A 23,500-nucleotide genomic window follows, 5' to 3' on the forward strand; every position below is an offset into this window, starting at 1 on the left:
TGAGTCGGAAAAAGAGGTAGAAAAATGGTAATATATCTGAAAAACACTTTTACGTTTAAACAGAACAGAATGAGCATGTGGCTTTTCCCTACATCTATGATCAAACCTTAAGTAGACGAGTCAAATCAGTAGGTATAAGAATAATGACACACAGATGCTCTTTTCATATAACTCTTAATTTGGGTCGACAGCATTAAATATAAATGGATCTAACTCAAAACAGGCTTTACAAAACTGTGCCAGAACGTGGGAAAAAGACCCAGAAAAGAGAATGTGTCACTTTCCTTAAACCCTCACCTTTTGACTGACATTAATTGAGAAAGCACCAAAACACTCAGTGATAGACCTTTACCCTTCTATGTCAAGGTAAAGAGCATCAAACCGATTCCCCCCCCCCCCCCCCCTTTCCTCTCTCTGAGCGGACCTTTACTATACCTGCAAATGAATCAAAGTGTCTCTCAAAGGTGGGCAGTTTGTCTACATAAGCATCGTCTTCTGACGAAGCCAAAGGACAAATAAAGAGACAAACAAACGGCAAAACAAAATACAGAGAGAAAATCAAACCAAGGAAAAAATTATAAAAGATAGAAATCAGAAAAGCACTGCACACAAACAAAAGGAATAAGCATCTTGAACAAATACAGAGAGAAATGTCAAAATGAAATGTAAAAAAATGACTTAAACTGGAATACAGTCAGTGTATTATTCAAACTGTCCTGGTGACGTTTACTGTCAAATCCATCGGCTATGTGGTCTACCAACTCAGCCACCATGAAGACATTATATTTACATGTAGGGCCATAAAAGAGACTGCAGATAACTCCGAACAGCATTCATGTTAGAGTCTGACTGTAGGGAAGCTGTTTACTAATCGTTTGTCTGTTCAATCCGTTATATAAAAAGTAACCTCAAACAAGTGACTACATTCCTTTTTATATAACTGCTGCCTGCCTCCAGATTGTTAATTTATTTAATATTTTATGACTCAGCTTTGATACAATCTACTAAGATTAACAACTCTGCACTGCAATGTCCTACAATCCCAAAATATAAAGGGTAGTAACATATGTGTAAAATGTAAAATCGATTTCTATAAAAAAGGTTTATCAAGACTTTTTAACAGAGTGCTACACCACCAACTCATACAGCTTGGGTAATCTTGTTTTAAATAAATAGTATTTCTTTGCATTTATATCAATTTAACTCCAGATAGTAACAGCTGACATGTACAGGTTTTGGCCCAGTATAACTGAACTCATCATTCAGTTTACATTAACGCCAGGAAGCTGTCACCATTTCCAGAAAAAAATAAAAATAAATGAAGAAATAAATACAGAACTGCTTGACTCATACCACACAAACAAGGAAGGACAGGGCCGGTGCATAAAATCAATAAAGAACTTTTAATAAAAGACATGGAAAAGTTAAATTCAGCTATCACAGCCGTCAGAAGACCGCAGACAGTGACCGCTGAGGGAGCACACACCTGACACGGACACGGAGAGCTCTTTACTGACGGTGGGGGTGGTGGCGGCACTCATGGAGTTGGTGGAAGAGATGGAGGAGGTGCTCTCGGCCCGCGCCAACGGGGCGATAGGAGGGGGGCTAGCAGAGTGGACCGGCGGGCTGAAAGGACGACTCTGAAGGGAGAAAAAGACAGGAGGATAGAGGCTGATTAAAATACATTTATGGTACTCATACCAAAACACTATGTCAAGTAGAAGTGAAAATATGATCAACTGGAAAACATACTGCATCTCCTATAGTGGGTTTCCCTGGAGGAAGTTTGGGCCGTGAAGGGGGGCGAGGTGGAGGTGGTGGGGGGGTTGGGTTGACTGACGAAGGAGTGGCAGGTCGCACCGGAGAAGATGAACCTGCAAAACAGAGCAGAGACATATAGACACGTATTTATAAACCCCACCGTTCTTTGAAGAAGCTTCCACATGTGCAGACCAGAAGAGTATAAATGCCAAATAGACGCTGGGTTGACAGAATCTTCATTAAACACATTGGCAAGATTTTTACAATATATTTGTTCATGTATACAATGTAACAAAAGAGCACAGACTAAGTTTTTACAATATTCTTTCACTCAAGGAGTTGAAATTTGGATTTCACGTCCGTCACAGCATAAAGACAACCTCCTATTTTAGCTGCCTTGCGTATCTGTTACCTCTTACTATTTACTTTTCTTAAAGCTGCAAACAGACTAAATTCATTCTACATAGCCAAACTATGATTATTAATAATTCCCCCTTGTTTTTAGATTTTTTACCCTCACATTAATTACATATTTTTGTATCCTGCATAATGGACAGTAGAAATGTTCATGATATTAAAAAAGGTAAAAGTCCTTTTGACATGACTAGTCAGTGACTCTAACAGAGTTTTACTGTTTGTGCAAAAGCACAAAAATATGACCTTTAAATAAAAATCTGAACAACAACCCATGCCATGACAACACAGTTTTGAGGCAGAATGGTAAGAACATCCATCCCCTCCAAAACATAACCTCTTTTCCAGGGATTAATAAAAGTGCAGGTTCGCTTTTCACTTCAACAACAAAGCAATCCTGCAAACAGCTAAAAGCAAACTCAAAGATGGTGTTATGCTGGTGATACAATCCCTTAACTCCAGTCAAAGCAATGTCTACCTCAATTCCCTTTTATGTATGGATGGTAATTGATAAGATCTGTCACATGGCTGATATAGTTCCAGTTTTATACGTGTCCCTCAAACAAAGCTGTTAATATCTAGCTGTGATTCAGTAAACTATATCCACTTCTACAAGCTCCAAATTAACTGCCTCCATAAACATATATTCTAGTTTGAATCATCGACTGCTCACCGCTATTCGTGCCGCCAGCTCCAGATGTGGGACCCGGTGATGAAACCACTGCTCGATATGTGGGGGGAGGAGGTGGGGGAGGTGTACTCCGACTCCCCTGGCTAGCATCGGTGGGCGAGGGGACAGTTTCACCTCCTTCCTCTTTGGGTTGGGAAACATCTGTGTTCTTGGACTGCTCCTCTTGAGACAGGCCAAGCGACGGTGGGACGGAGCACGCTGCAGGTTGCTCCGTGGGAGGAGTCACGGCTGGAGGGGTGCTCGCTTTGGGAGCAGGGGCTGGTGGGATGCTGGAGGGTGAGTCCAGAGGAGGGGGAGAGGAAGCGGGAGGGGAGGCAATGTCCTTCTGCGGGGCAGGGGGTGGGGAGGTGTCGAGCGTGGGAAGACTTCGGTCTTCAGGTGAGGGAGGACCTGAGCGGACAGGAGGCGCAGCTGGCTCCTCTGTGGGAGGCGGGGAGGTTGGGAGAGAGGGTACAGGTTCGTCTTTTGGGGGAGGGGATGTTGGGATAGGTGGTGCGGGGTCTTCTGGAGGAAGTGGTGATGTGGGTAAAGGCGGGGCAGGAGATTCAGGTGGAGGCGGGGAGGCTGGTAGAGGAGGTGCTGGTTCTCCTGGGAGAGGCCGCTGCTCGGAGGATTCGGCACTAAAGCTGACCCACGTGTCGCCCGTGTCCTCGCTAGCAGATGAAGGCTGCTCGGGTCCAAAGATGTTGTCTAAGTCAGCTATAGAGGGCTTTCTGGGGGGAGCGTCTGCTTCTGTGGACACTTCTGAAACACCTAGACAAGCAGTGACCAAAGGGTTTGTAGATAACCTTGGCAAGTTTACACAAAGAGATAAAACATGACAGACAGGGAAAGGTCGAGCCAGAAATTTAAAGAGAAAGAAGCCACTGAGACTTTATGGAATATTTGCTTTATCCTGAAGTAACAGTGTAGGAGCCATGAATATAACCAAGTGGTGACTTTTTTGTTTTAATAGTAATTCGGTTTGTATTTTATATTTTTTGTATGGGTAAAGGTTTGTATAATCATTATACGTTATTGTGTGATTGGGTTGGTTTGTACGAGTCACATGGATAAGGGCGTTACTCATAGAGATTTTAATCACCTGTTCACCTGTCCGAGGGGTGTGTGGAAGAGGGTGAGAGGGTCGCTGTATTTTTTTTGTTGACGGCAAACTTTACGATTGCTTTGGTTATTAATACTACTTATTTGTGCCCGGTGTAATAAGTTGATCATCTAACTTTTCCATTAAATAAATAAAAATGTCACCGCATTTTCATCTCAGCAATTCATTTTTTGATCATGATTTGCGTCAGACAAGTTTAACCAGGCCCAACCCCCAGCCTCTCAGCGACTTTGTTTGTTTCCTGAAGTGTGAGATACCAGATGGCAGAAATATATAGGAAGACCTCTTACCGGCATCATCTGCAGAGGGAGGGCCAGTCAAAGCTGCAGGGGTCGGGACAATCTTGGGTGGAAGCGGAGGTGGAGCTGTAATAAAATGATAAGCGCAAAACACTGATTATTCGTGTTTAACAGAAGATCACTGTCCAGACATGCATGGATGAAGTGAATTCAATACACGATGAGCTGCATACAATTCTTTATTCTGCGAATGAGGAGTATGGTTTCATAATTTCGACGTACACATTCTTTAAAAGTTGGCCCTCACTTGTAAAACACATCCCAATAACATGTTACCATGCAGCACAGCACATTCATTCACCACCATGCCAAAAGCAGGGAGAAGGCAGTGAGGTAGGATGGGTGGAGTATAGGAGACAGGCACTGAACTTTCCCATAATAACCAACAAAGAACTCTAAATCTTTTGGTAGTGAAATGGCTGATGAAATGACACAAGTTAGAGCTGGCAGTATGAGAATGAGAAGCAGCGTGTTATTGATCGGGTCAGTGTGCAGCTTTGTTTGTTAGGCAGATGATGATGAGTTTCATGAAGTGAGCTGATGGATCTGTGCAGTCATTCCAGGGAGGAGAAGAAGAGGTGCGGCACAATATGCACGTAATTATAAAACTTACTTCCTGTGGGGAAGGATCTTGTCAAAGAGGATTCAGGCTCTGACAGAGGAATCCCCCACGCATCGGAATCAAACACACCCACTAAGTTCAGGGGGGGACAGAACAGGACGAGTCAGGGGCATTAGAGCCAAAACATTTAATGGGTTTCTAATGCTGTGGAGATTATACGACTTAAGTAAGAGGTGAAACAAGATCAGCATGTCAATAAAACATTTAGAAAACAGATTATCAGCCTCAGGCCCAAACTGTACATAGGATGTTTTGTAAAAGCAGAACATCTAAAATACATTTTTTATTTATAATTGAATCAGAACGATGGATTGCAATTTCACAGCAATGGTGGGTTCAGCACTAAATGTGTCTCAATACATGGCTACCACCACTCTCACTAGAACTGATTCTGAAGGCTAAATTCAAATGATATACAGAACAACCTTAGCTACACACCTGTCATGCCATAAGAGCTTCATTTCCCTTTTTCACATTTAGTTTTTGCCAACAAGGGGAAAAAAATAACACTTTTTTTCTGGTCGGATAAAACCCAAAATATTGCAAGATTATCAATGAATTGGTTGGCAACCTGCACCTGACCCTTAAAACTGAGATTCAAATGGAAATATTCTATCTATATCACACATCCCTAGACTTTATGAATTTTAAAACTATAATCACCAAGAGAGTAAAACATTTTTCCAGTTGTCACACACACATATATTTATTGTCTGAACAAATGTATGAAGGGATTGTGTGGGTTGGATGTTGCCTGACTTGCAGTTGCATAACATCTAAGAACTCTCTCACAGCCTGTACTCTAAATCCCACTGGATTGGCTGATAGCGGGTGACAGCGGAGTCTGCATATTAACAACCTGCACCGTGCTCATTAACATGACCGCCTAGTGCCAATATCCACTCGGACCCAAACAAAGACAGAGGAAATCCACAACTGCTCTGCAAGTCTGAGGGCAGATCAGCAGTTAGAGAAATAGGTGAGGGGGGGTCGAGGAAGAGGGGAGCATATCTGCTTCGACAGCTCAACAGGGCTTATCTGGCAGTCTTGAGACAATCAATGTGTGTTCAGAAAGATATTGTCATTGTGTTGCTATCACAGTTTCACAAAACAGTGTAAACATCCGTCAATACAAACAATGGACACAAAGTGAGACACAGAATAAAGAGACAAAGACACGGAGAGACAAAAAACATGGAGGAGGGTTACCTTCAGTTTTTGATTCTCCAAAGGCTGTATCCAAGGGAGGCCCAAATAAGGCTGTGGTGTCTTCAGAGACCGGTGTTTGTTGACTGCTGCAACACACACATGACATTAAGAGAGAAATTATTGTACAGAAGAACTTTTAGGAATGGGCAGCAGGAATAGCTAACATCATCTGATCATGGTACAAGGTGTCTTAACACATACATTTAACACATCTGTATCCCCACAGACACCTTTTTAAATCTGCTGTTGTCTTAGTCTTATGGAATTTTATCTTGCTCTCACAAATGCATTGCTATTTCATTTAGATAAGTCTTAATGTGTGGAACCAAACCAAACAACTCCTATGGCAAAAGCTCATAATGTCACAATAAAAATAAATAAATATCTTCAGTATTTATCACAATTACAAATCCTTTTCAGTAGTTTCTACACATACGATATAAGGGCTGCGCTGTGTGCAAAAGACCATGCAGTCTAGAGTGATAAGGGAGGAATATCTAAACATGCAGCTGCACCGTGGCTAACTGTACTCAACAGCCTACATGTGGACAGTAAAATCTGGCATTCAAACAAACCACAAAAACACATGTAGAGGAAAACTATTATCACAACCATACACACAAACCTTTATACTAGAAGAACATGTGTTTATATCCCCGGAGCACACAAAGCATCACAGGCTTGTTCAGCAGATAAACACAGTGACAGCTCTGCGGATGCACTGAAGCCTCAAGAGGGCAAAACAAACAATGTGTGTCTCAGACATCTTGTACTTTTTTGGGAAGTCTAAGATTTGGCGAAATCCACGCAAAATCTGGTTGTGTTTATCTGCCATTATGTTAGAAGTAATTCATAAAATAATCTCTCTTTTGTTATAACAAGAGTATTACCTAATGTTGTCCAATATGAACTTTTCTAGTTACAACTAAAATAAATCCACATCTCAAACAGGGTCCCATCAATAAAACTAGACAGCTTCAACATATGTTAGAAAGCCTTAAGCCGTATCCAGAATGTTTCTGTGATGCAACAAAAGAGATTACATTGTAACTGGATGAAACCTTAATAAAAGTATTTCAATACTGAAAAGTTTCATGGTCCGCTGAGTCATGTGACTTAAAAACCCAGTTGCCCTGACAGTGACAGATTGTTGGATGAACTGACCAATCTCCCAAAAAGGCACAATGATGCTTCATGGTGACATTTGAGAGGTCAACAATGTGAAGAAGGAATGACCTAAAATACGACACATTGACTTCACACTGAAAGGTAGTTGTAATATCTTTGTAATAAAGACCAATAAATGATGACCTGCCATATAATTACTGTCACCTGCCAGGAAAATCACCAATACCATGTCCTCCATTAGCTTGTACACTGCAGATATACTGTGCATCTTTACAAGAGAAGTTTATCTTTAAACAACACAGAACAGTAAAGTTAAGCCTGGTTAATCTGTGAAAATAGTCTAAATTTAGCACACACTTAAAACTGTTGTTGATATTCTTAAGGTAGACCTTTGTTTAATTTAGCTAATCTACATTTGCTGCTGCCCAGGTCCCCAGCAGTACATAACATTGCCCCCACGCAGGTACTCCTGTCGGCCACTACCAACTGGGGCGAGAAATCCTCCGCCATTTACTGTTTACACCGTTAATAGGTACCTCATACAACCCCTTTCTCCAAATTCTAAGTGAAATAGGGGTGTCTGTTGTCAAAGAAGAGTGAGGGTCATACCTGGGGGGTTGTGGTGCTGGGGGTTGTGGGGCTGGAGCTGGAGCTGGTGCTGGGACCACGGTGGGTAAAGTAGGGACAAGGCGCCTCGGTCTGGCAATCTCTTCCCCTGGAACTACAATTAAACATGTTTACCACATGTGATCAGTGTAATTCACCATTTTCAAATATGTACGTGTCCTAAGGTGTAACACGATTGATACTTACTGGATGTGTTCCTTTTCAAACCCTGAAACAGGAACAAATTACAGTGAAATGTAAAAAATAAGGACATAAAATAGCAACAGTCACTCACAAGTACAACGTTGCATTAATTCCAATAATATAACTGTCTTTTATGCAACTAAAATCAGCATCCTACATTTAAGCAAACGACACTGCAGATTCAAAGGAAACATGTAGTTGAATGACAGACCAAAAACACATTTCTTTTAAATATGAAAAGCCACACAAGTTTTAAAAAGAACACCGATGTAGGCTCTACAGTGATGAAGGTCAGAGAGTGAACTACAGCCTGAGGTTGACTTAATCTGATGAGACTTCCTGACCAGCTACACAGGCATTACTAATGCACAAACACAGGAACGTGGTACAGGAAGGGTTGCTCTAATCCAAAGAAATAACTAAGACTTTATTAGACAGCAGACAGAAGAAAAAATTGAAGAAATAAAGGGAGGGAAACTATACATTAAAGGCTATAAAATCGTCTTGACACAAAAAACAGAAACACTGCAGCACCTGGCCGACATCCCGACCAGTGGGACACCGGAACATGCGCAAATACAAGTATGTTAAATGCCCTGCACTTCTTTTTTTCTATGCCAAACTGCATTTTATCAGCAGCATTATCCAAAGTATTTCTTGTGTATCAACTACAGTAAACTCATTGCAAAAAAAGGTCATTTTATCGCCACTGTAAATTACATCGCTCATGCTTTATAAAGTGACTATTTGAACGCTGTATATATGGCCCAGTGAGTGTTTACAAATCACATCAGTAGCTAACTTACATCACATGGAAGAGGAAAAATATCTATTAGAGATGCAGTTTAAATTAAAAAGAGCAAGGTATTCCAATAGTAATAACATTGTTACATTGGAAAATGGCAACTGCTGCTTGCAGCGAGCAAACTGCGCTGTAAGCAGTGGTTTGACGTGTCAGAGCCAAAAATAAATATTGGAAAGCTTTCAAAACATGCTTTGAAGTCTTAAGAAGCCACCCCTGGTACTAGAGAAGGCGTGAGTCTGAGAAAGTTCAAATGTGAGAAAGTTTAAAAAAGAAACAAGTTCTGTTGTTGGAGAGGCAACAGCACCATAATGTTGCTTCTCCAGCTGGGATCTTAAACACCCTTGTCTATAGGTTTGTATGAATTTACTATGTCAGGAACACAAGAGGCCAAGAAAGGCAGAGTGCAGATAAGGCGAGAGAGGAGGAGAGACGGGAGCAGATGAAAGAAGAAGACACGACGATGGGGAGTGACTGAAGACAGACATCAAAGGGTCCAACTGTCAAAAGTGCACATGTTCTCCCACTACAGAGACCGAGCAAGAAGCAATTCAAGATGAACAACAAGCATACTAGTGATCTTGAGAATCAAGGAGTTTTTATTTCGGTGTAAACATTTATTTATTTATACTTTTAAAATATTAATGTCAAAACAAATTAGCTGACAGTTTTGACCCACGCCTCAGCCACTGAACCCATCTACGAGTTTTCTGTGTTATTTAACCGGCTCTAAGAACAGGGTGATGAGCAGAAGGGTACGGGAAGTATGTGACATTATTTTGATCTAACCCCAGGGAGTCGGAAGAAAAGGACACTTACCGGGCTACGTCTCTGTGACCAGCAAAAAGGAAGAGAGAAGAGACACCTGGTCAGAGAGTGACAAATCAGTAAAGCAGGCACCATATACATGATGGGAAGTATAGGGGCCTTGTTGCTCAGATTTGGGGATATGCTGCAGGAGTACAGAAACATCTTATTGCAGCAGAACTTAACCGTTTGGTGATAGGGTTAAGTCCTTATGCTTGCTTCGCAAAATCTTAAATAACCTCCTAATTTCCACTCTTTCACCAGGTAGTGTTTATCGAACTTGTTTATTCCATTTGGTTGTTGTTTCATTGTTTATACACAACCCATAACATCCCAAGAGGCAGGGACTGTGTTGCTATCTTAGCTTGGTATTGTTTTTTTCCCCATTAAAAAGCATCTTTGTATTTCTTTGCAGATGTTACCAACACCTCCCACTCATCTGTCTTGAAGTGCTATTTATTGATTTTTCTCCATTTTGTTTTGTTTCGATGAGACATACAAACAAATACAAAGTTGTTTAGCTAGCTGATATGAGAAAAGTAGCGTTAGGTGTTGCTGTAGGGTCACATACAGAACAGATGATGAGCCATTGAGCCATGTTGGATTGACTATTTAAGATGTTCTAGCGTGATTTAATACCAAATTGGGAAAAATGATACCTCAGACTATCTTAAACCTAAGACCCAAGATAGGAAGTGTCTGTAACACGGCCCCAGGATGATAACATGTCCATAAACAGGGTCTCAGATTCTGTGAGAAATTTCTTGTGCAGCATGTGGTTTGAGGATTTGTGATGCACAAATGCAGGATGTTAAATAAATCCTAGATAATAAGGGTATTAAGAAACAGCCAAGTATGAACTTAAACTGATCTTCGTGTTTGGGTTTATGCTGCCCTTTTTTTGTTTCTGTTTATGGGGAGAAAAATCAAGGGTAAAAATTCAAGGCCTTCAGATAAATTAGTAAAGTTGCCTGAATCTTCAATGTCATCTGTGAATCTGCTGTTACTGAATATTATCTGATCATTTTTTCTCTTTTACCCTCATTTGTATATTCATCTCTCTCCCTATTCCTTCTTTTGATCATCTTTTGTTTACACCAATGTCATTTTTGCCATTTAATCCCTTTAAGTTTCTTTTTATTTTCTCTTCTAGTCTCCCATCTGCCCCTCTTTGGTCTCTTTAATTGCTGCGGAAATCTCTCCATCTGCCTGCGTCACCTCCGCCGCATCCACTCTCTCTCTCCTCCAACCCCTTACTCTTGTGCTTGTTCCAGTTGTGCAGTGAGCCATGAGTGATTAAAGTGATGCAACAAGGGGGTGGGACAAGCTGGTGGAAGGGATTCTTTTCATTGGGTAAACTGGTGCAGGACACTGCGCAACTCTGTTTGTCATAACCAATCATCATCTCCCTGCCGTAAGTAAACAGGAAGAACAACAGGAAGTGTTCAGAGTTAAACACTGTGACCTTTGAGCCCGCCAGGGACACACATTGGTCTCTAAAACACAAATAGCTGTGTACAGACATGCTGCTGATTATAGTCAAACAAGTGTATGATACATTTGAAAGCAGAAAAGTAAAATAATCCAAAGAGCATATTATTATTCCTGGTTATTTAAAAAGAAATTGCGTCTTTGCTTTTGTGCTGGAGGAATAACACATTTGTAACTGAGGCAGGTCACATCTGAACAGAGTCACCTGGGCTGTAAAGTGACAGACCTCACCTAAGGGGACTCTTAAAACACAGAGCAGGCTACAGCAATGGCACATTAAAATATGAAGAACTCATTATAAAAGTAGGATGTTTGTCCTCAAACTAAAGCCTGTGTGGTTAAAATTCTGGCACAAAATAAAACAAGGGAATAATGATGTGAAAACATGATCTCTTTTTTTTTAAAAATACGATCATCTTAACATCCCTGACCTTTTCCTCGCCTACTCTACTGCTTGTAGTCATGTCATTTGGCCCGTAAAAACCTTGACTCTAGGACCAATTAAAATCAGATTTAACATGTCTTAGTCAGTGGAAAAAAACAGCTCTTGAGGCAAAAAAAAAGCTGAGTAGTCCCACACATGCACTTGCATTAATGTGCCTATTAATAACACCACATCGACACATACTCACAACAAAAGAGAAATTGCATGATATTGGCTATTTGCCTTAAACATGCTGGGCCAATAATAAAGCCTTAAGTTATTACTGACTGGCCATTTCTATTTTTAGCAACACACAGCATGGTTCATGAGCACACAGTCATAGTAGAATCTATTAAAAAGAAAACACACACACACACAACAGCATGCAAAGCCAAATGCTTACCGGACTCTTCTACAAAGGTTTGCATATTTAGAGGCAGCAAAAGAATGAGAAATAAAAAAGAAATGAAAAAACGAGAGGGCATTGAGAATGAAGGCAGCCCTCAACATCAGTTGCAATCATTAATACAGACAGAGAAATCGGGTGTAGTAGTATGCACTCATCACACCACCTACACATTCCCCAATATTCCTCCTAACATGATGTGAACAGCAAATCCTGGCTTCGGTTTGCTGAGAAATAAGCTGTTAACCTGCATCAGCTTGTCCCTCTTACAAACCTGTGTATATATGCATAATTCATCAGAATATTCACAAATATTTCCATAGAAACTAGGCTCATTCATTCCAATGAATACAAAACTCAGTTTCTAGGTATGTCCAACACTTGGAATCTGTTTCAGGGTTGTTGAAGCTTGGCTAAGAGCTTGTCATATATACATGCAGAAACCCAATGTCCAGAGGGAATCTCAATGATATTCAAATGGGCTGTTTTGAAGGGTAAGTCTTACTTTGAAAATAACAGCCTGAACCTGAATGTTTTAGTCTGGGATAAAAGTTTTACTGGATAACTTCAAGGAAAAGGAAGTAAAAGAGACAAGCTGAAAGAAGCAGCTTGCTTTTGGATGCCTGTTAGCATTTGGCCTGTCTTCCTCTTTTCATTGGGCCATTTTATTGTTAGTCCATAGCCAAGGTAAGCAAAAGGAGCCAGGGACTCCGAGTGACTGAGCGACTCTTGTAATTTATGCATGAGGGTAAAGCTCTGCCCTGGCAAACGTGATGCTACTTTGAACTGGTAGAGGTGAATAAAGGTAATTGTGTAATCACAACTACAGGCCAGTCATCTTAATGTGCTGAGTTTGGTACATATTCAGGACACTACATTAGATTTATTTTTAAACGATTTTCAGGGGAAAGTTGATTTAGAAAACAGCAACTTCCAAACAATAATTAGTTAACTTTTTTCAAATTTTTAGGATGAGTCCAAAGTTCTTCTTAATGATTTAATGTTCATAGAGTGATCACCACGGCATCATATTCTTAAGTAAAATACTCAATATGGCCAAAACAACTAATCTCTCCAATGTATTACGCACATGAACGCATACACTACCAGCATGGAACGACCTTCACACCTGATCAGGTTAACGGAGCCAGTGGGTGAGCACACAGATGCTGGATTAAATTATTGAGTCCAGAAGATCGAATGACCACAAGCAATCTCAATGTACAGCAGACTGACACACAGGTCCATTGTGCCCACTTTCCTACCTGAATTATTCAATACGGACACCCAAGCTAACTGTCCTGAAGAAAGGAATTGTGGGTAAGTGAGGGAAGCCAAACCCTGCTATGGAGACTTACTGCTGATTAGACAATTCAAAGGGGATGTGCTCTTTAATGTGGACTCATTTATTGAGCTGTAACACCGAACGGACTACACAACACAACGGTCTCTGACAGCACAGCTTAAATATCAGAAGCCCCACAAATTAGCTGTGTGTAATTAAACTATCATATAAAACAGCTGATCTCACTCAGAAATATAGAGAGATGGATTGTCGGCTCAAACCACACATACAGAAAGACATATTGTTGCATAATGGCTTATTAAAACCAAGGAGTTATGTTGTCATATTAACACCTAGGAAGCAGTGACTCATTTAGAGCCGTCATCACTGGATAAAACAAAACAGTTGGATAGTGTAGAAGAATCATTTTTAGAAAAGGGAGTTTTAGCTCAGCAGATAATAGCACACACTAACCCATGCAGCATGTCATCAGGAAGAACATGTTAAAAACAATAACATGCACAAAATACATCACAATAAAATGCAGTTAAAGAGGAAGACGAAGCAAAAGTGATTAGCACATGCACTTTACATCCTTCTGAACTCTAATGAACAAGTTGTTAACGACAGCCAGCAGTGAGGGGGCAGTGACGTCAGAGCTACTCACCATCGGAGACGGGGACAGGGCTATGTTGCCTATGGAGGCTTTGAGCTCGTCGACCGAGGGCACAGCAGATACATGATCTGCCGGCAGCGGCTTGATCTTGATTTTGAATTTTTTCCTGTGGTCCTCCTCTCCTTCCGACTCATCAGAAGAAAAGAAGTGTGTCTTTTTGGTGGTGGGCAGTGGTGCAGCGTCAAGGAAAAAGCAAAGTTCACTAGCTTAAACTGTCCAGGATTTACTTGACATTTGACCCAAATCACAAGTTAATGTATATGTTTTTTAAGTTTGTTCACTTTCACGCAAGTATTCCATATTCCTAATAACGGTCCATGCTTGTATTTTAATGTTTGAATTATTCTCCTCCTGCTTCAGAAACAAAAACAACCTCTTTGCAATTCTAGACAAGACCTAATACAAATATTGACTTCATTTGTGTGCCCACAGGCTGATAGTGTTTGTGTCTCTAAATCAAATACAATTTTCAACCCACTGAGGAGCTAATTGCAAAGTGATGAATACAGTATTGCCAGCATAACAAATAGAGCATCACCTCTGCTCAATATGAGCTGGCAGTCTGGGTAATCAGTGCATTGATCAGAGAGATATTTCCACGCTTCACAGAGAGCTTATGGGGCTTTTCTCAAACACTAATCTATGACTTCCTGTTCAAGTGTAGTACACCAATAACTCAATGTGACCATGTTATCTGCTGCTCTGTCCTACTGCTTTAGATCTTTGTTCATTCAATGTTTTTAAGCTTCGATAAGGAGTTAAAACACTTGATCATCACTTTATTTCAAGTGGTGTTTTTTTTACTGTGAAACACAAGGAAATTATTTTTCCAGATGCGTCTCCACTGATTTGGGCACTTAAACAGAGTTGGTAATAATGAGATTTACTACGCAAACTAATCAGTGTGCACCTAGTTCACAAATCCTGTATGAACAATGGAAGCGACCCATTTTTGTGACCCAACATAGCTTGGCAAAAAAAATAATAGACAAATTGATTCAGTCAAAAAACAAATGAGCAGTGCAGAGGATATCTCCCTCTTCTGACTCATCCTCAGGTCTGAGGCTGTAGCCTTCATCGTCCACCTCAGGAGAGTTCTGGAACACAAAGTATAAACCTTTAGATGTTTGTTAGATGTTTTGAGTTACATGCTGCTGGGAAATTATTTGTATGCCGATAAAATACTAACAGACAAATAACAGTTGGTTCAAGGAGTAGCACAAGTTAATTAACCATTAAACTTTACCAAGTGCATATTGACGATGTCATAATCTCCAGCTAAAATGCATGTGAGAATAAATAAGACTTTAAACCTGATTTACAGTATTATGGGGAACTACTTTTAAACATGCTTTGCCCACAAGTGTGTCAATAACACTTTTAACAATAATATGGATAAATACTGTAAGGTCGATCAATTTGGATGAAAACAAAGCAGCAGTTGCGGCAACCAAGCTAAAAGGCGATTTAAAATTAGCATAAAATAATTGTCCTATAACTTACGTATCTGTCCCAGTCAATATCTTCGTAGAAGCCATTAGGGGCCCCGTTAGTCTTTTTCTGAGACTGAGAGGAGAGGGAAACTTTGATTAAAATCCCACCAGAGAGAGAGGGTACAGTATATTCTGTGGCATCACTACATGTGTTTATTTGTTAGCTACTCTTTAATGGAACTACGGCGCAGCTAATACCGGCCTCTAAACCCTGATCCTACTCTGGATGTCATGTCATGTGAGAATGATCCACAGTTGTCCTCTCAGAGGCCCTCATTCGTTCCCTGTCTCATCCGCTTGGTCACTAATGACCTCATAATGACGATGATTAGTGTTATTATCCAACATGGTGCAAACCGTGCTGGATAATATTTCAGGACTTGAGCTTTTTAAGCTACACCAAAGGACTTAGTGGGAAATGCTGTTGCCCTTTAGTTTGGTGTGTTTTTTGCGAATAAAAAGATAAAACAGCAAACACTGAACAACTGCTGAGTTTAAGAACGTACTCTGATGTCTAAAACCAGCCTAAGCTCTAAACTCTAGTCTACACTAAACTAGAAATGAATCTACTTAAAAGGACTAAGGACTAGGTTTCAGTACCGATTCAACCTCCTGGGTTTCCTGGCAAGTATAAAGAACACAGAAAAGTGTGAATTAAAGTTTACAAATATATTAATTGGCTGATATGTATTAAATTTGTTCTGTTACTTACGCCGCTGTCTCTGTCTGGGGACCCCCTGTGAGAGTTTAAGAACCAGAGAGATGAAAGGAGAGCATGAAAGTCACTTCCCATATGAGCTCTTCATCTGAAAACCGAGTGCTTTGCCACAGTAATTAGTCAAGCCAAAATATTTAAAAGCGGTATTCAATGAAAACCTTTTCACGCCACTATACCCACACGCTAATTCACTCAAACATCCCAGCACACAAACATTAAGCAGCATGTCATGTACAGCTAAAAAAACACCACAGGAAAATGCTGTTATGGAGGTTTTGCCAGCTCACCACAACCTTTTCTCTGAAGTCTTAATTCTATCCTGCTTTATTGTATAATTTTAGACAAAATCTGCCATGATATGAATAGTAGAAATGTCAGCTAAGTGTAAAGAATCAATTTCCCAAGCTGTGGATATTTTAAGTATGCCTATTATTCTGTAGACTGATAATACCATGTCTCACATAGGATTAATACAGGGAGTTAACAGATCCATTTATACGATACAAAATCCACACTTTACCACTGTAGCTCATAATTGACAGGTCAACTCTTAAACTGTGCCAATGCTTATCCTGTAGTTGCTCTTACGTATTTCAATCATTTCATTCTGCTATAACGTATCAAATTCAGAGGTTAAAGCCAGCTCAATGCTCCACAGAATAGCATCACTGTGAGTACTTACAGCAGTAGAAGATAAGATAAGAATTACTTTATTAATCCCAGACTGGGAAATTTGGACACGTGTGCTCTGTGTTCATGCAGTGCAGCAGGTACGAGGATCAGGACTTACGTGGAGTCATTGTCCTTCTCTTTCTTCCGTATCCCAAAGGCCTTCCTGGTACGTTTTTTCAATCCTGAGAAAAAACAAAAGAAAAAAGGTGAATTAGAGACACCAAGGGCATGACTAAAAGGTGGTGTCTGTAGGTGGGTTAAAGGTTAGGTGGTGTCTGCTACGCCTCATCTATCATCCAGGAGATTAAAGAGGACGTTTTTATGTATTATTGAGTGACTGGTTGCATCGCTGTCAAGGCAAACACGGTCTTTCAGAACTAAAAATGGGTTCATGGTAACCCCAGTAGGACAGACAGTCTTGCAATTCTGAGGGCACTTTTTGGAATTAAATAAATATCAGACAAAATCAATGTGCTAAGAATTGAACAAAACTTCTAGAGCTATGGTGCACATAATAATTTGTTGTGAATACACAGCTGTAAATAAACAGAACTTCAATGAATAATGCCAAAAAAAGTGTGAGACATCATTGACCCGTATCCACTCAGCTGATATTTTCACTTAATGAGCTGCTGACTGACTGAAAGTACCAATAATGACTGTTACTGAGCAACACATGTGAGAGTATGTTAAGAAGCATTTTGGGAGCGTCTAGGAAAAAATCCTAAAGGCAAAGTCTGGACCTGGTAAAAGGCAATTCATTTTATTCTATAAGGAAATGAAAGGTATGATCATCCAAACATATTTGTGTGCGGTAGAAACAAGCTTACAAAGAAAAATAAGAAATGGTCTCAAATTGAACAGTGGAACTTTCCATTTCGGCCTCATTTTACCCTCCATTTTCTCCAGTCAGCGACAGATTTGCAGATTTTGTCTGTTTGTTCTCGCTTTTCACAAACATTTCTTTTTAACAACAACTCAAGTTTGCCTGCATCAGGATGTACTCTGAGTTGAATTGACAACAGAAGTTTACAGCAAAACATTTTCCAAAAATAAGATAAGCTGGACCTGTATTGATCCCCGTAGGGAAATCCCCTGAAATGCCACTGTAATGAACATGAGCAATGTATTATAGTACTATTAAATGCTGTGTTTTTCAGTGGTCTGATCCTACTCCTTTCAAAACAAATACCCAGTCCAATCATGTCCTCTTACATTTGAGGGAGATCAATCCCAATACAAAGTTTATTCCAGCTTCACTACAGTTCCAATAAGATTATTTCATTAATTGTACTGTACAAATATGTCTAACAACTATTTCTCAAATGTTCCTAGCTTACTCTTACCCAAGATGAAAGCCCAGTTGTCCCCCTCCATTTTCTCCTAAGGATTCCTCGACTCTCATTCTTCCTCGCCTGGTTGTGAACTCATCACATCATCTCATTGCTTCATCCTCATACCACATGCAGGCTCACACTGAGCCTTAGAGCAGGAACCTGATGCTACCTCTCACTAACCCACACACACTCATGCACACTCACATGAACACACACACACAAGGTATCATGACCCTGTTCTTGATCTGTTTCTGGTACTCCAATTGAACAGCAGAGACTTCAGTCATAAATAAAAGGCAAATGTCATAATTTAATTCATTTGATGGAATTCGTTTTACTAATCTTATCTTTTCAAGGTGTTTTCCATAATTGTATCTGGCCATTGTCAGAAAATAACCCACATACATAAATACAGAATGACGGCACAGTCCCAAATATAGGCTTGGCCCTTTTTAGAAAAAAGGTATGCACAGGTGCCCTCGCAGACATTTCAAGAGCATATGGAGAGACATGCACGCACCTCAAGAAAAAGAGCCTGATTAATATTTATGGGGGAAGATCAGGTGTTTGGAAACACGAAACCGAGCAACATGACAAAGACCAATACATTCCAGTATTATTTTTGAGGGAAAAAAACACATTTTTGGAGAAACTGTCGTACAGTTTGTGTGGGTGTGAGTTTGTGTACACACACAGACCCCTCTTCATAACGGAGATCAAATGTTATGCCTCAAACTAATGAAGGATTCATTTCTGTAAAGCCAGACTAAAGGTTTCTTCACTAATTCTATGGTTTGACGCTTCCCTCTTTCTGATCTTGGTGAGGCATCTGTCAGGGGTCGGTGTTAGAGGACACCGTGTGCTCTCTCAGGCTGTAGCGTAGTAGAGAATTGGAGCTTTAATTTTTCCTTCAACAGCTGTTCTGCAAAGCTAACAATGTATCAAGACATTAGTTAACGCTTATTTACTTCAACTCTTATGTTTGTTTATTTATAATGATGCCACCAAGAATTTGCTGCCTCTCTATTGCCCTCTTGTAACCCCTTAGGAATAATTCCCTCTCCTGTAAATCCAGCATTGCCCTGAGCAAGAGTTGACAGGTTTACAGCTGTGCTAATGAAAGAGTGTTTGGTTTGAAGGTGACAGGGTGCAGAAAGGGCAGCTGTGCCCTTGGCTGCTGAAAGAATGTATTCTGCATTACAGATGATAACAATCGGCATTGTTACACTTTTCATTTCTTTATTGTTGGTTCCTCTTGTGGAGTATCACTTTACTTAAAGGAACAAAAACACCTGATACATTGCTGAAAGAAAGGATGAAAAAAACCTGGCCTGGGTGCAGCATAAACAGACCTGACAACAGCGCTTTCCTGCATATCTGTTTTTAAGGTGCATTTTCATAAAGTGTACATGTTTCTCATTTGTCTTCTGTTCTATTTGGAACAATAATTGAAACTAATGAAACACATTTAAATAACAAGAAAAAGGGAACTGAAATCTTCAGATGTTGTAGTCTCTCTGTGTACAGAGACTAGAAAGACTACATGAGTGCGTATGGCAGGGGGTAATTAACGTGAAATAACACAGTGTGCCACACACACTGCTTTAATGACTTAATGGCTTCCGTTCAGAGAGATGCTAGCACAATTGCTAACGTAATCAGTGCTCTCTTCTCAAGACACAGTAATGTAATTGTAGGAAAAGCCAAAGGACATAAAGTCAAGCAGGAAAGGACACTGCCAAACAAAAAAGAAAAAAACTACCTGACAACTGAGGAGCAACTTTACACTGACCAAACACATTTAGACATTTGCTTCCAAGACAAAAAAGGTTGGGTTTTTTCTGAGGGACTACATTTCTAGAGAGTTTTTTGCAGCGTTTTGTTAATCTGGTCTCTGAAAATCATTTATAATGTAAGGTTTAGAATAATCCTAAAGCTAAATTTAGAAAGGGTCCCACAAAAGGAAAACAAACTCACAAGCGGAGGAACATCGCTCAGGGCAGCAGTGTGTTATTATCATAACTGTGAGGTCCACCCTTCGACCTACAGGAAGAGGTTGGGACTAACCCTGCCTTTAATAAAAATCTACCATCTTGAAACAGCAATTACACCTTTTTCCCATTATTCATCTGGAGTGCATGTGCACAAGAGCGTGCACAAGCCTGGCATAAGAATCAACTTAGAAAGCACTCCAAAGGCTCCAAATATACCAAAATTGTAAATCATACATCAAATTGGTTAAGATTCTGAGATGTTATGGCTTTTAAGATAAGAGGGCATTTTACTTCCTTTTTTAAACTTTCATTTGTTGCTTTATTGTAAGGGAAGATATAGAAAAACTGAAAACATTTTCTAAATCAAATTTAGTGCCAAAATAATTGACATTTCCTACGGATGGAAAAACATGCCAGTGGTTATGTTCCTGAGTAGTATGCATGTCAGAGCATGCTCAGGAGGAAAAACCACTTGCGAGAATGTAACTGTGTAGACGGTGCGTCAGGTTGTTGTTGTTATTGAGTCAAGCTTTTTGACTAAGATCCACTGGCAAGCAGGTTAAACAATGAGACAAGTAATTAGTAGAACAGGACGAAGGCTGGTGGGCAAATATACGAGCAGACAGTACAAAACAAAGACAGGCTGTAAAAAAACTGTAGTGACAGGGAAGGCATGCACTGAGACAGGCAGGCAGGCAGACTGACATACGGTTTGCAAACGCAAAAACAGACAGGCATGTTGCAAACAGGAGCTTTAAAAAAGGCTTTTGGAGTGAATCATCCATCCTCCTGGCCCTGAGAGGCAGGAAGAGGAGGTAGGTGAAGAGAGAAAGGCTGCTGGCAGATACACTTAGAATGACCTCGCAATGGCAGAAGAAATATCCGATATCATGAGGAGACACGTGATATGCAGATTGAAGCAAGCTAACGCCATCTTATTTCATGCACAGTTTTTGCAGGGCTGAAATACTTGACAGATTTAACATTGAAATGTATTATAGAAAGAAGAGCAGAGGACACTAATTATTTGCTCTGGATGTGCTCACAAAAAACAAATGCTTCTTTTCAGAAGCTCCAATGCTGCAACATGTTTTTCAGATTTCACTTCCACTCATTTCATAGACACAAACAACGTTTAATAAAACGTACCACAAACAATGCCATGCAGAGAGTCACAATAGGTCACAACATTTCTCCTTGCACAGGAAGGAAAAGAGCCATTTACTCAATCTCCCCCACCTACTTTTTCCCTGTTTAGGATTTAAGTCGCAACTTCCTATAAGCTTCCTGGTCTAACATAAAGATGGGAAGGGGAATCTTACAGAAGAGGCCACTCGAAGAGGAGCTGTGTGTGCAAATATCTCCTCTGTCTCATTAGCTGACAGCACAAACAAAAAGCTGGGAGAGAATGGCCATCGCCAGCCATCATCTTCAACCTCACTGTGTTTCAGTGAGGCAGAGGAAACACAAAGAGAGGGTGTCAGCTTGCCGTTGTGCTTGTGGATACTAAATTTAGACTGTACTGTCCAGGTGGCTGCACTGTGAGCTATCAGCTGGAACATAACGAATACAGAAACACACAATAGAAATATGACGGTTTACGTCTGTCTGGTTGCACAGATGAACCTCTTTAGGAGAAAAATAAATGTTTCATCGAGTGACATCACCCACTCCTAAGAAAAGTGGGTCAGGGCCAGAAACCATATAGCAGCATGCCGGAAGTACAAGGATGAACAAAAGATGTTGATAATGCCAGGAGGTGGTGATGCATCCATCTGTGCACTCACTCTGTTTCAATTCTATACCTAATATTTCTGTTTATCCTTGTTTTATTTTCACAAAATATAACAACTATTGTCTAAAGATAGATTAGCCAGTTGAAAAAAAAAGGTTGTTTAGCACCAACGTACAACTTTCAATACATCACAAAAAGCAAGCCTAAATGAATCAACAAAAGACTTACTACCAATCACTTACCCATTTGTCCAACAATCACAAAATCATTTCCTCACTGCATAAGATTAATGCCACATATTATTGGCTGTAAAATTATCTGCAGCACTTTTCTGTCCATCTCTCCTTCTGCCATTGTTCATCATCCCTTCCGCTCTCCATCTTCACTCCTGTCTCTATAAACAGACAGCCCTCATGGTTCCCATCCCAAGGCTCCAAATAGCCTCTACCAAGGACTGCGTGGTAAATGACCCTGCTGCTGGGCCAACAAAGTGGCTTTTAACATCGATTTCTGCAACAAAGACATTGAGGGAAGATGTATTTTGCACCATTCTCTCCATTTATTGACACAAGATTTTATCAGTCAGAGAGAAGGATACAGGAACTATAATTATATTGTAAATTTCCCCTCAGTGGGACGAATAAAGGTATTCGGACTATATAGACAGACAATCTTTGTTACATTCCTAAGATAATGTGAATCGACATTTTTAGTGCCGTCTGTTGCACGTTTACAGACACTTAAGAGTAGTTCTAAACTTGAAGCCACAACTTGAAGACGGCATATAGTTGACAGGCAACACCTTTTCAAACAAGCTGCTAAAAATGTCTCCCAAGAAACAGTGTATGCAGTTGTTGTCAGAGTAAAGTTATCAAACCCCTGATAGGCCTCTGACTCTGCCCTGGAGTCCCCAGCTATTTTAGTCATGTCCTCCAATCAAACCAGATCACCATGGACGCCACTGACAGGAAGTAGAAATTATTTTCTCCCAGAAATGTCATCTGCAGCCACCCAGCCAGAACCCATTAGCATAGGAATATGCAACAGCAAGGCAAGAAAAAGATCCTCTTTTTTATGCAGCTGCATTTCATAGTCACATTCACATGGCACATTGGCTTAGGCGTGGAAATGACATCCAACAATCAGTTCAGCTAGACCAGTAGTCGTTCCACGGATGCTGTAGAGCAGTAAAGCCATCAGTCTTATTTGGATGCCTTTTCCCAAAATGTACGCTTTGTGCACATTGGCCTCTTTCACAGCATGCTGTGTGCTTCTGAAATGAGACTGCTATCCCTCCTCCACAGGGAAAAAGCTTCTAGTCTTGCACAAAATATCATAACGGTGCATATTTCTATTGCAAAAGGCAAAATAAAGTAGTTACAGTTTTTGTTTACAAAGAGATGAATTTGATCATGTACAGGAAACGAGTAGGGAAAAACACTTTGATGGTTACCGGTAAGATGAGAGAATAAAGTATTTGCTGCATAACAAAAACCTGAAGATTGTCTTCCCGAACAATAACTGGACAGAAATGTTTTCTTGTGTCAGTTGAAGCCTCCTTTGGGACAGCAAGGCCACATATGATGTCAGTAAGAGTGATGTGGTCTGGTTTTGAAGGCTG

General features: G+C 40.3%; 1 protein-coding gene across 3 annotated transcripts in view; it reads right to left on the reverse strand.

Annotated features, from left to right (window-relative positions):
* sgip1a (SH3GL interacting endocytic adaptor 1a) overlaps positions 1-23,500 on the reverse strand; it is a 68,472-nt gene that overhangs the window by 10,749 nt on the left and 34,223 nt on the right. For 2 of the 3 annotated variants that reach the window (XM_063891206.1, XM_063891207.1), the window contains 15 exons: positions 16,932-16,995; positions 16,136-16,160; positions 16,024-16,044; positions 15,434-15,496; positions 14,964-15,027; positions 13,922-14,100; positions 9,661-9,672; positions 8,043-8,064; positions 7,839-7,950; positions 6,102-6,187; positions 4,884-4,964; positions 4,262-4,336; positions 2,849-3,619; positions 1,753-1,874; positions 1,487-1,640 (listed from right to left, as the gene is read on the reverse strand). In XM_063891206.1, coding sequence (XP_063747276.1) covers positions 1,487-1,640; positions 1,753-1,874; positions 2,849-3,619; positions 4,262-4,336; positions 4,884-4,964; positions 6,102-6,187; positions 7,839-7,950; positions 8,043-8,064; positions 9,661-9,672; positions 13,922-14,100; positions 14,964-15,027; positions 15,434-15,496; positions 16,024-16,044; positions 16,136-16,160; positions 16,932-16,995 — 1,851 coding nt within the window. The remainder of the gene's footprint in view (positions 1-1,486; positions 1,641-1,752; positions 1,875-2,848; positions 3,620-4,261; positions 4,337-4,883; positions 4,965-6,101; positions 6,188-7,838; positions 7,951-8,042; positions 8,065-9,660; positions 9,673-13,921; positions 14,101-14,963; positions 15,028-15,433; positions 15,497-16,023; positions 16,045-16,135; positions 16,161-16,931; positions 16,996-23,500) is intronic. The other variant, XM_063891208.1, reaches the window with a different exon arrangement.

The sequence above is a fragment of the Eleginops maclovinus genome, chromosome 9, assembly GCF_036324505.1.
Source record: "Eleginops maclovinus isolate JMC-PN-2008 ecotype Puerto Natales chromosome 9, JC_Emac_rtc_rv5, whole genome shotgun sequence".
Classification (NCBI taxonomy): Eukaryota; Metazoa; Chordata; class Actinopteri; order Perciformes; family Eleginopidae; genus Eleginops; species Eleginops maclovinus.